The sequence below is a fragment of the Leptinotarsa decemlineata genome, unplaced genomic scaffold (genome assembly GCF_025532065.1).
Source record: "Leptinotarsa decemlineata unplaced genomic scaffold, Ldec_3_MD MMD2_tig00026314_RagTag_RagTag, whole genome shotgun sequence".
NCBI classification, from domain to species: domain Eukaryota; kingdom Metazoa; phylum Arthropoda; class Insecta; order Coleoptera; family Chrysomelidae; genus Leptinotarsa; species Leptinotarsa decemlineata.
In genome coordinates this window covers 15,860,809-15,872,183 of record NW_027412684.1, presented here as the reverse complement: position 1 = coordinate 15,872,183, position 11,375 = coordinate 15,860,809, and the positions used below count along the sequence as shown (strand labels likewise).

Here is an 11,375-nt window from a genome sequence, read left to right as displayed (position 1 = left end):
ATACGAGTCAATATTTGCAGTTACTGTTTTTTTAATGTATGAAATAAAAACTCCATTTCATCATTGAATAATATATTTACACACAATATCCCCGAAATAAGGTAGGAATTGCTAAAACTATTTCTCACAATTTAAAAATGTTTGTAAAAATCACATGCACAAAGATTCATTTACCTCTGACGAGGTTAACAAGACTGATATCTGGGATATGTCCACACAAAAACAGGTTGAAAATGGTAAGGGATAACGATAAATAATACTTCAAATGACATTCATGAAAATTCAGGGATTTACATTTCATTTCTTTCAAAACTCTTAAAAGTATTATTGGACATTTGCTGAGGAAATTTTCAGCGATATCATTTCCAATTGTGTATTAAATTGTTTTTGAATTTCGTTATTCCTTTGTCGTACAAGACTGAAAATCCTTAATATTGCACCTCGGGCCAAGATTAATTTTTTTTCTATACATGCTCCATAATTCAAGAAATGTTCACAATCTGTTCAACGGGAAATCATTCGTTTACTGTTTGTTAACATTTTGTTGTTGATACTTTACGGTTTTTTTTTTTTCGTCATTCACTCTTCAATCACTCTCTTTCACCTTCTGTTCTCATATCTTATTTTTGTTTTCTATATATATTCTTGTTTTTTATTTTTACCCTTTCACATGTTTATTCATTCTCGGATTCTATCTCAGGTTTCTACCTCCTCTTTTACTCTTATATTCTCAACCATTCCCTTGTCAATACGTTTTTTCTTCCTCGAACCTGCTTCACTCTTTCATCAATTCAACAGTCTTCGATTTAAAACTAATTTTCTTCCATTTTCTCTATCATTCCAACGTGTTTTTCATTTTTCCACTGTTTTTCTACTTCATATCTAATTCAACTAGCTTTATTTTAACTATTTGAATTTTTCCACCTCTCAGTTTGTGATTTTGGTGCATTTTCCTTTCTCTCTACTTTCATATCAACTTTTATATCTTTTCCAGTTCTCTCTCTATCTCTCTCTGTCGTATCTTTCTGCTCACATCTTTCCTATTCTTCCTCCTCTTTATTTCCTCTCATTCTCTCTGTCTACTATCTTCCTTCATTCCCATTGCTTTCTGTGTTCCTTTATTTAATCGTTTCCCCATAATGAGTTTTGACAAAAAAATAATTTTCAAAGGAGCATTTCTTAAAGTTCAACTCTCGACTTTATGAACTACAGGGCCAAATTTTGAACTGAAATGTGCTCTCTGTTTTTTCACTGTACAATCATGTTTGTTTTCATCAATAAATATGTTACAAACTTCTGTGTTGGTTCTTTTCACCAACCACCTCACTTTTTCCAATTTGCACATGTATATAGAGTACGGATAAACGAAAAATTACAAAAATATGGTAAAATCTCGAGGTGTACGCAGCAAATTGAAGGTAATGAAAACAGCCAATTTTCAGTAACATATTGGTTTAGTTCCACCATGGTCACTGTATTCGAGGCCAGTATGTTTGATGGGAAGCCATGTCTGTTTGTCCTGGTACAGCTATTGGCACAGACACACCAGGCGATATCAATCCTGAAAAACAAAAACGAGTGTCAATTATTTTAATTTCATCCTCTACAACCAAGCCTATTAGCAACCTGATATCACAAGAATCATTCTATTTAATCTTGGATCTAAGCTTTTATGCCTTTGATCAACAAACTAAATATGATAAATAGCTGAAACTGTAAATACATATGTTCGAGACGAGGGTACCAACATAAAAAAAACAATTGAACATTCACCTTATTTTTTGAATAGCCCATGTATATCAAAAACGTACCAACGAATCATAGAAATCCGTATTCAGTTTTCAGTAATGATGACTTCAACATAAATTCACTATCAAAATTAAATTTCAATGGCGAATTGAAATTATTTTGGTCTTTTTCGATGAAAATATGAGTGAATCGAATAAAAAAATGGAAAATAATCTCTCTTCCACTATATTGTGGCGAAATTCTCATGATTTGTTTGAAGGTGATTGACAATGTCTAATGATGAATTTCACTAGTTCGGACTTCCATTGTCTAATATATAAAATGATTTGAAATCCCTGAAACAACTAAAAAAGAAGAATTGAAAATAAATAGCTGTAAATAACAATTATATTAAGCAAAAAAAACCTGAAATGAAATAATAGTGAAATAAAATACAAGTAAAAATAAAACAATTGATTAAAAATAAAGAAATAAAAATAAAGATAAAAATAAAAAGTTAAGAGATTTCAAGCCAAGTCAGTTCACGACGTTTCGATTGTTAGTATCCACAATCGTCTTTGGGTGATGGCTGGACTGATTCCTCCGAGAGATGACTATTTATGGGTCGTTCGAGTGCTTTCAGTTATCCCCGCTTTCCATTTTTTCCGCTTCACTGGTTCCGTGGAAGATGACCGTTTGGCGGGAGTTGGCCTTTTTTCGCTTGATAATGAGTTTCCATATGTTGCGTATTTCTACGCTGGCTTTGCTGAATACGTTGTTGGACAACGAAGATCATTCTTGATGATGTCTGGTTCCTTCTCGAGACCTTCCTTCGTGTTACAGAGCCCGAAAGCACGGTCTAATAGAGTCTTGATGATTCCTCTTTTAGTTGATTGATGGTGGTTGGATTCGTGGTTCAGATACTGTCCCGTATGAGTGGGTTTTCGGTATACAGATGTTTCCCACTTAGTGTCGGTCCTCTTCACCAAAACGTCTAAGAATGGCAATTCGTTGTGGATTTCCTTCTCCATTGTGAAAGTGATGGAAGGTCTCACGCTGTTGATGTGTTTCAGGAAGACGTCTAGTTCAGTATTCCCATGGTTCCATATTATGAAGGTGTCGTTAACATATCTCAACCAAACTCGAGGTTTCTTGTGAGCTTCTTTAATGGCCAGAGTTTCAAACCACTCTATATATATGTTGGCTATGACTGGTGAAAGTGGCGATCCCATTGGCAGTCCCTCACTATTATTTCATTTCAGGTTTTTTTGCTTAATATAATTGTTATTTACAGCTATTTATTTTTAATTCATCTTTTTCAGTTGTTTCAGTGATTTCAAATCATTTTATATATTAGACAATGGAAGTCTGAACTAGTGAAATTCAAATTCTCATGAGTTGAGCTTCGTGAAAGTCTAGTAACAATAAAACATTTCTCTTTAACAATAATTGTAGTTACAGATATGTAAACACTGAAAATGTGTAAGTTTATCTTTTATTTATTTCACCGTTAACAGCCTGATGACCTCATTACCAGGATGACTAATAAGAAATATACATGAATATACAAGCACTTGAAACGATATGTTATATAATATAATATAATTCAATATGGTTTAAGTTTGACGATAGTCGTGCCACGAAGTGTTCTGGCGATGCATTGAATTTATTGGAGCCTCTGGAGACACTCTACATTTTGTTTTATAAAAGAGTGGAAATTGTTAGATCAAGATCTTCAGATGATGTGGTGCTGCAGGTTTTTCCGGGTTTTCCTGCAGCTGAAAAAGCAAATGCGCCACTGGAATCAATGAAGTCGCCCCGGAGCGCCAATTAATTTTTATTGTTGTTTTTATTTTATTTTTATCGTTGTTTTATAATACGGTAATATATAATATAATATAATATGGGGATGTACAATAATCTAACAACGAGCAGTACTTATTACTACTCGCAACAACAAAAATAGAATAAGAAATAACGGAAAAACTAATTGCTAAACTGATAAATTCTCAACACGTCTACGGACTAGACATCTGAATTTTGTGAGAGACATATTCCAATCGATATCTTGCAAGCAATTGATGTCATTTGCCAGACGATGTAGAAGTAACAGTCATGAATAGAGTCTTAAACTTGAGGATAGTACGCGTAGGTTTGGGAGGTAGGTACATTAATTAGTATTAGTGACAATAATTCTGCAGAATTCATACTATTATTAATTTTATATATAAAAATCAGTGCAAAGATTTTTCGCCTGGAGTCTAATGAGGGTATATCAAATTGAGTTTTCAATCGTGGTGTTCTAATGCTGTTTCAATCGGCTCTATTTCTTATTATATAGGTACTTTAAAAATTTATTCTGTACTTTTTCTAGTTCCTGTAAGGTTGTTTGGTATTCTCCATTTCAAATTACAGAACCGTATTCAAGTTTAAATCTCACTAGCATGAAATAGAGTACTTTTATACATTGATCTAAAAAGTTGACATCTTTCTAATTTTTTAAATATACACTCGAACATATATACTTTTATGTATTCAAAACTTCAATATTGAATTTCTATTTGAAGCAATACCAGAAAATCGGCTTTGAATCATTTAAAAAAGTTACAAAATTAAGCAATGAAATGTATTTACCACTTGCTATTTCTAGAACCAACAACTAAATTGTATGAATCTAGAAGTTTACTGGACATCGATTCATTGTTTAATACTAATACTAAAATTCAAATATGCTGTAAATTTTGAGTAGTTTACAAGAAAATCGAACCAAATAACTTTTCAAATACAAGGTTAGATTTAATTATTAAAAATTCATTATGCTTCTTCGAAATATTAATTCAATAATTCACCCAGTCACATAAAAAACGTTGATGTTGTCAGTGAATTCAAGAAAACTGTTTCCAAAGTATATGCAAAAAAATAATTAATATAAGGAACTTTCAGATTTCATCTAGTTTTCAATTCAATTTCGACCTGTCATAGATATCAGTGGTGACAAGTCATATTTAAACTTGACACTGTTCTTCTCAAACTCTCGAAAGAGTTCAACTGTTGCATCCATAACCCTATCTAGCATTGCTGAGACATACTACAGGTTGAATCAGAGCTGAGCGGTATTGGATCCTAGAGGCAATGCTTCTGTAGTTTGGTATCATCAAAAACTACTACTAACAGAACAATAATTATAAGAATCCTAATGACTAGTTTGACGAAATGGTTTCCGTCAGAGTTATTCTGCTATCTTGATAGACCTGCTACAAGCCGTTACGTTGGATTACATACGAATTAGATCTGACAACATAGGATGTATTTTCACGTTATTGTTAGTAACTGTAGTAACTACAGCTGTGGCAGGCTTGCTGTCCTTGTTCATCTTTCACTGCCTGCACCACTGTTCATGCTGTTTTTGGCGAGTGCATTGGCTTGGGCTGTGGGGGTTGAGCAAATCAGCCATCGGATGCCTGCTTCCATATAGCTCCGCTGGATACAGGAATGACAGAATCATTTGTGGTTCTGTTATTCCCTAACTGAATGGTATCCCAACGATGGCTTAATCCCAAAGTGTGTGTATCCGTGTCGAGAGGATGAATGTCACTGAGCCTGTCAGCTGTCTCAACGGAACCTTCGAGATACTGGGTGCCCTCTCGTCGTAGCATCGCCCTGTCACGGTAATGCGGAGCTCTGCCGTGATTGACCTTCTTTCCCTAGCTACTCGTGGGACTTTTATGGACAGAGTAAGCTTGAAAATTCTTTCTGACGCAGAGTCTACAGAGGAGATGGATGTCGAGCTGTATATTTAGATTAGGAGCGAGTCTACAGAGGAGATGGATGCCACTTTGGACCTAACCTAATCTAACCTAACTACGGCTGTAGTCACTCAGTGTTAGTAGAATACTCCCACAACAAAGCAAAGTTTTATTGAAATCACTAGCTCAATATAAATCAAGAAAAACAAATAATACATACACGTTTTAGTATCTCCTGAAGGTTTTAATCAACAACTTAAAAACTATATATCTCACCTGTCGAAGACGATCCATTAGTATTGTACTGGTGTCCGTTCATTTGATATGGTTGCGAAGGGCTACAAGGAGACGGTCTCGACCCGTAACCTATCCCGAGGTCGTAACTGGGTGGTCGACCCATGCAGTATCCCCCCATTGCACTCCCCATCGTCGGGCTCTCCCTCTGCTGCAGACAAGCGCCCGGTGACGGACCCATGCTAGAAGTGAGACCGCCGTGGGTGAAACCTGACATGCCCGACATCGAGCTGAAATTTTAAAAATCACTTTGAAGAAAAATGTTTGTATATACATCATCATCAATTTCAAAATCGTGGGGATTCGTGAAATCCACCGTCTACGTTAAACAAGCGGAGTCTATTTCAAAACTCGTGGATAAAAACAAACATATCTACTTGATTATTACCAAGAAGTGACTGGTGAATGTTGTTTTTGATGAAATTGTGATATTATCGTTCATTTGTAATTTATTGAAAATAATATACTACCAATAGGTAATTGTTCAGGATAGAGAATTAACAGGTTTATCAAATAATGTATCACATGATAAGAAAAACAGCTGCCGCTCTCTTTCATTCATCAACATAATTCATGACGATACAAGACATGGTCCTTCGAGCCGGATAAAAATTTTAATTACTCAAAATGTATTGAAAGTACCTGTACGTATCAGCAATAGACATTGGCGGCGCGATCGGCGAATACATGGAGGTGTTGTTGAAGCTCTGCAGCCTAGGTGGCGATGAAGCAGGTCCCGGATGTTCTGCCGGAGCGGGAGCCCCTCTCCGTTGATTTCTTAATTTTTCCTCTCGCCTCCATTTCGCTCTTCTGTTCGAAAACCATACTTGAATTCGTGCTTCGGGTAATCCTATTTTTGCCGCGAGTCTTTCTCTGGCGAAGACGTCTGGGTAATGAGTACGTTCGAATTCTGTAAGAAAAAGTTAGTATTTGAAACATTGCTCATAATTAAGAAGTTCGCCAACATATCTTTGATGAAACTATAATCCTCAGCAATTAGTTAATTGTGTTGCAGTTGGATTACGGTCTTAGCATCATTAAATCATAAATAAAAGTGCAGTATGTGAATTATACGAATAAACAAGGAGATTTTATTGAATAGTAATCACAAGTTAAAAGGTGAGACTTCGTTAGTCTTTATCTCGCACAAGTTTTGACTTCTGAGGATTGTCGTTCGTAGGGGTGGGATAGCTGTTTAACGAAAAAAACATATTTTAAACATTTTTTAATAATATATTTAAGAATATTAGTCACGAATTTAATAAAATGATCAGAAACCAAAAATGAGAAAAAATGAGACTTCAATTCAACCACGTTTGCAAATAATATTCCCATTTTCTGCAACAAAAATCTAATGAAATTGATTCAGCACTTTACAAACATGCCTTTCAAAGAATCTTCCTCTATTCTGTCTACCTTTGGCTTTCTCTTCATATTTTTTTTACATTATTTCTCTTTCTGTCTCCTCTTTTCCATGTCTACTCTCTACCTATCTTTCTTTTTCCCACCTGTTCCTTCCATTTGCCCTTTTCCAATTTATCTTAATAATTTATTCGAGTTCTAACATAAAATACCAATTTTTACCTATTTGTTTATTCAAAATCTATTTGATAAATAATTTTTCTAATACGTTTTTTCATTACCTACTTTTATATAAAAGACATTCTAGAATAGTGAATTTTCAGTAACTGATGAAGCTATCGTGTAGAAAATCTCGTTTAAACAAATATTTTAATAGTGATAATTATTGTCAGGGATAGTGTTATTAATTTTCATCAAGTAACGGGTCAAAGCATGCATAATTGTAAATTAATACAATTATATTAGTTTGAAAATGTCCTTATAGGGACAATTGCATTTTTGAACGTGATTTTTTATTCTGATAAACTATTTTTGTAAGGAATCACACGTTAAAACGTAAGACCTCGTTAGTCCTTAGCTCGCACAAGTTTCGACTTCTGAGGGTTATCGTTAGTAGGGGTGCGACAGCAGGTTAACGGAAAAACATACATATTTTTGATATTAACAAAAATAAAGCTCTTGAGCAACATTTATATTTTTCCACAAACCACGACACACAATAAATTAATAATAAAAAATGATTTCCATATGGTTTCAACTCGCTGTATATGGAGCTTTGTCTCTCGAGTTAATCTAAGGATTTTCATGAATATTACTGGAGTTTTTTCCCAACACCAAATCGTTATTTTTACACCTCGACACGTGTTTCGATCATCAAGTGATCATCTTCAAGAGGAAGATCTTCCATTACTACACCAAAGGTTCCAAACAGTATATCACAAGTAAGGATTTTCATATTGTATGAAAAAAGCTAATCGTCTGATTGGAGAACAAAAAACAATCATGATACTTTGAAACATCCAGGAAAGGTGCTATAAATGCTTTTGTAAGAAGTATTTCACTGGTTTAGACTATTTGATTCATCCAAGAGCGATGATTATCATATCCTAGAAGAGGACTGGTACAGATTGCAATAAAATCTGTTGAACTTCAATTTGTTAGTAACTGATTTTTATATCTATCAGTATGAAAGTATCATTACTGTGACACAAAGGTGTATAGTCAAGGTATTAAGTAACATCACTACAAGTTAACATGAAAAGTTTTCTTCATCTCCTGAAGAAGCCAAAGTTGTGCGTCGGGAAGAGTGTTATGGTTCTGGTGTTTGAGAATAGTGCTTGTTTCGGATGAAAAGATCCATGATTCACAAAAGTCAATATCAATTGATTTTAGTAAATGTAAGTATGACCTAACATTTATTATTTGGCATTGGAAGTTCCATATTATTGAAAAGTATGTGTCAGGAATCACACGTTGAAAGGTAAGACCTCGTTAGTCCTTAGCTCGCACAAGTTTCTCAACTTCTCAGAGTGGTCGTTCCTATGGGGGCGACAGCTGATTAACGGAAAAACAAATTTTAAACAGAAACATATTTTTAAACACTGCTGACTTGTTATTTGCTTACCTTTTATTTTTTATTTAAGCTAGCATGTATTATGAGTTGCAGTAGTGATATTCGATTCTATTAATTTTTATCTCTAAATACTTACAAAAGATATTTCATCACATATAGTCTTGTCATGAAGTCTTTTTTGGATTCAATTTGTTTTTCTCAAACGATACTTTTAGTGAAGCACGTCCACATTATGTTCAGATCGATGGACATTATCAGTTGATTAAAAAACGCAAGAAGTGAAAACTAACAGAGGACAAACAAGTTAAAAATAACCAAATACATATGATTTAGCTGAAATTCAAACCAGATGTAGGGATCACATCACAACTTTTCGAAGAATCTTTGGATAACCACTCAAACAATCGTTCGACATTATTTCGAACGGCATGTTTCTCTTACCTTTTTCTAAACTATCGATTTGGTCGTTCGTGAAAGACGTTCGGTTTCTTTGGAGTTTCCGCTTGAGGCGCAGCCTAGCTTGATCATCGTCAGGCCCTATACTCGAGCCAGCATTCGAGTTATCTCCGGAATTCGTTTCATCGGAATGGATGCCGTCCAGTTCTGGAATAATAAAAGGATTTTCAGTATGGGCGCGAGGGATTGAATATTTGTTAATACGGATTTGATACACCGGTAGAGGAACTATGTATGTCACATCAGTATTCAGCACAATTTTATCAAATAATTTTGGAAATTATGAAATTCAAGTATGAAGAAATTATAAATTTTTACATTACAGAAATTATGTTTGTTAGCTGGTGTACATTTTATTTATGTATCAATAACGTAAAATGACAGAAGGCCATCTAAGTAAGACAGAAAACAGTTTCTGCTTGCTTGCAGTTTCTGCTTGAAATACACATTTTTCTCAAACAACAAAATTAGTACAAGCAAAAGAATATGGAGCAATGAGCTGCTAAAGTCAATTTAATGAGAAAGCCAGTCTTTTCATTGAAAAATGTAAAAGACATTTTGCTGAAAGATATAGATATTGATACATAAATGAAAGTATGCCATTTTTTTTTACATCTCAACCTTTTCTCAAAGTCTTCATTGTTTTCGTGATATTTCAAATTTTTGTAGATTAATAAAAACAAGAGCTTGAGATAAATGGTAAGATCTTATCACGGAAAATAAGAAAACGTTTAGTCCTTATAATTTTTGAAATTATCTTCTGAGAACATTATGAACATTTTGAAAACCAGTAATTCATCGATATTCCTTGATTCATTTATTCTGGCAAACTGAAAAGAAAGCGATCCATGATCTATTTCAAATAACAATTTATGAGCGAACCCACTGCCTTCACCAAAATCAATATTACTCCCACAAACTCAAAGAACCGCCTTCGCCAAAATAGATACTCAACCCCGACTTCACCAAAATAAAGAATTTTCTCTACGGCTAGAAATTAGCAAGTTCATCAATTTTATTTGCAGGTTAGTAGGTTATCGATTTTTGCATTTTTCAAAGGAAAATCTGGTAATAATCATGAAACTTTCAAAGTTTACAGAATTTTATATTTCATATTTTTTTCTAAGTACAATAGGAGAGACCAAGAAGTTATTTCACAAGTCCCGAACTCACCTGCCAATATACCTATCGTTTTCTATATTCAATTATTTTCAGAAAGAAAACAAAAGTAATTAGTTTAACTGTGGGCCAAATTTTCAAATAAAAAATTCATAATATGTATAAAACTCAAACGCATTTAAAATTCCATTAGTTTGGTGAATAAAAACTATATTGAAAGTAAAGGTGACGACATCTGGGATCGACAGAAGCCTTAATCCTTGAATGTCAAAAATAAACAAGGCTCCTCAAGGCGGTCAGTTGCAAAATCAAGCTTTGACATCGACCGCCGAACGAAATTGGTCCTCTGTCTTTCACTGCCAGGCACCTAAATGTGATGACATCTTCGTAGGGATAGGTGTCATTACCTTCTCTTTCAGAAAAGTTGAGTGGTTCAGCCAAGCACCACTCATAAAATCTTGGTGGGTATTGTCTGGTATTAGATCATAAGTTCATTGAACTATTTGAACTATTGTTGAAATACTTTTTCACTATTGATGATACTTTTGATACAAAACAATGTTAACTCTGCTCACCTGTGACCAATTTTCAGTAGCCCTATTTCGATTTCATAGAAAAACACTCATTCAATATGGCGCAATTTCAAAGAAGTGTCTGGAATGAAGAGGGGTTTGTTGAAAATTGTTATTTGAATAAAAAAGACTAATGAAATAACTTGAAGCTTTTATTGATTCCGAAGAAAAATATTGTTTCAGAGTATTGGAAAATGGAACGCCAATTTGCTATATATTGTGCTGAAAAATAATCTATATACATATAGTTCATTCAACTCAGCAATGAACAAACATTTTTATTCAACAATCAATGGAATGTATTATTCCAGTAAATTCAACAAACGTTTCAATTCCGCATATAATTTTGACCATTGAATAAAATGTTAGTTATTTATATGACTGTTGAATTATTACTATACGTGCTCCAGTTTACTTGTGAGTAGTGTCTTTGAATAATTGATCATTGTGTAGTGTATACCACTCCAACTGATGAAGCCTACCGAGAAGCGAAACCCGTCTTAAATAAAATGTATTGTAAAAATT

The 11,375-nt window shown here is 34.0% G+C and overlaps 1 protein-coding gene across 1 annotated transcript in view; it reads right to left on the bottom strand.

Annotated features, from left to right (window-relative positions):
* Window positions 1-63: 63 nt before the first annotated feature.
* Window positions 64-11,375, bottom strand: part of Ey (eyeless) — a 124,941-nt gene continuing 113,629 nt past the window's right edge. The window contains exons 6-9 of the mRNA XM_074181696.1: window positions 9,145-9,306; window positions 6,411-6,678; window positions 5,751-5,998; window positions 64-1,561 (exon numbers count right to left, since the gene is read on the bottom strand). Coding sequence (XP_074037797.1) covers window positions 1,470-1,561; window positions 5,751-5,998; window positions 6,411-6,678; window positions 9,145-9,306 — 770 coding nt within the window. The 3' untranslated portion in view covers window positions 64-1,469. The remainder of the gene's footprint in view (window positions 1,562-5,750; window positions 5,999-6,410; window positions 6,679-9,144; window positions 9,307-11,375) is intronic.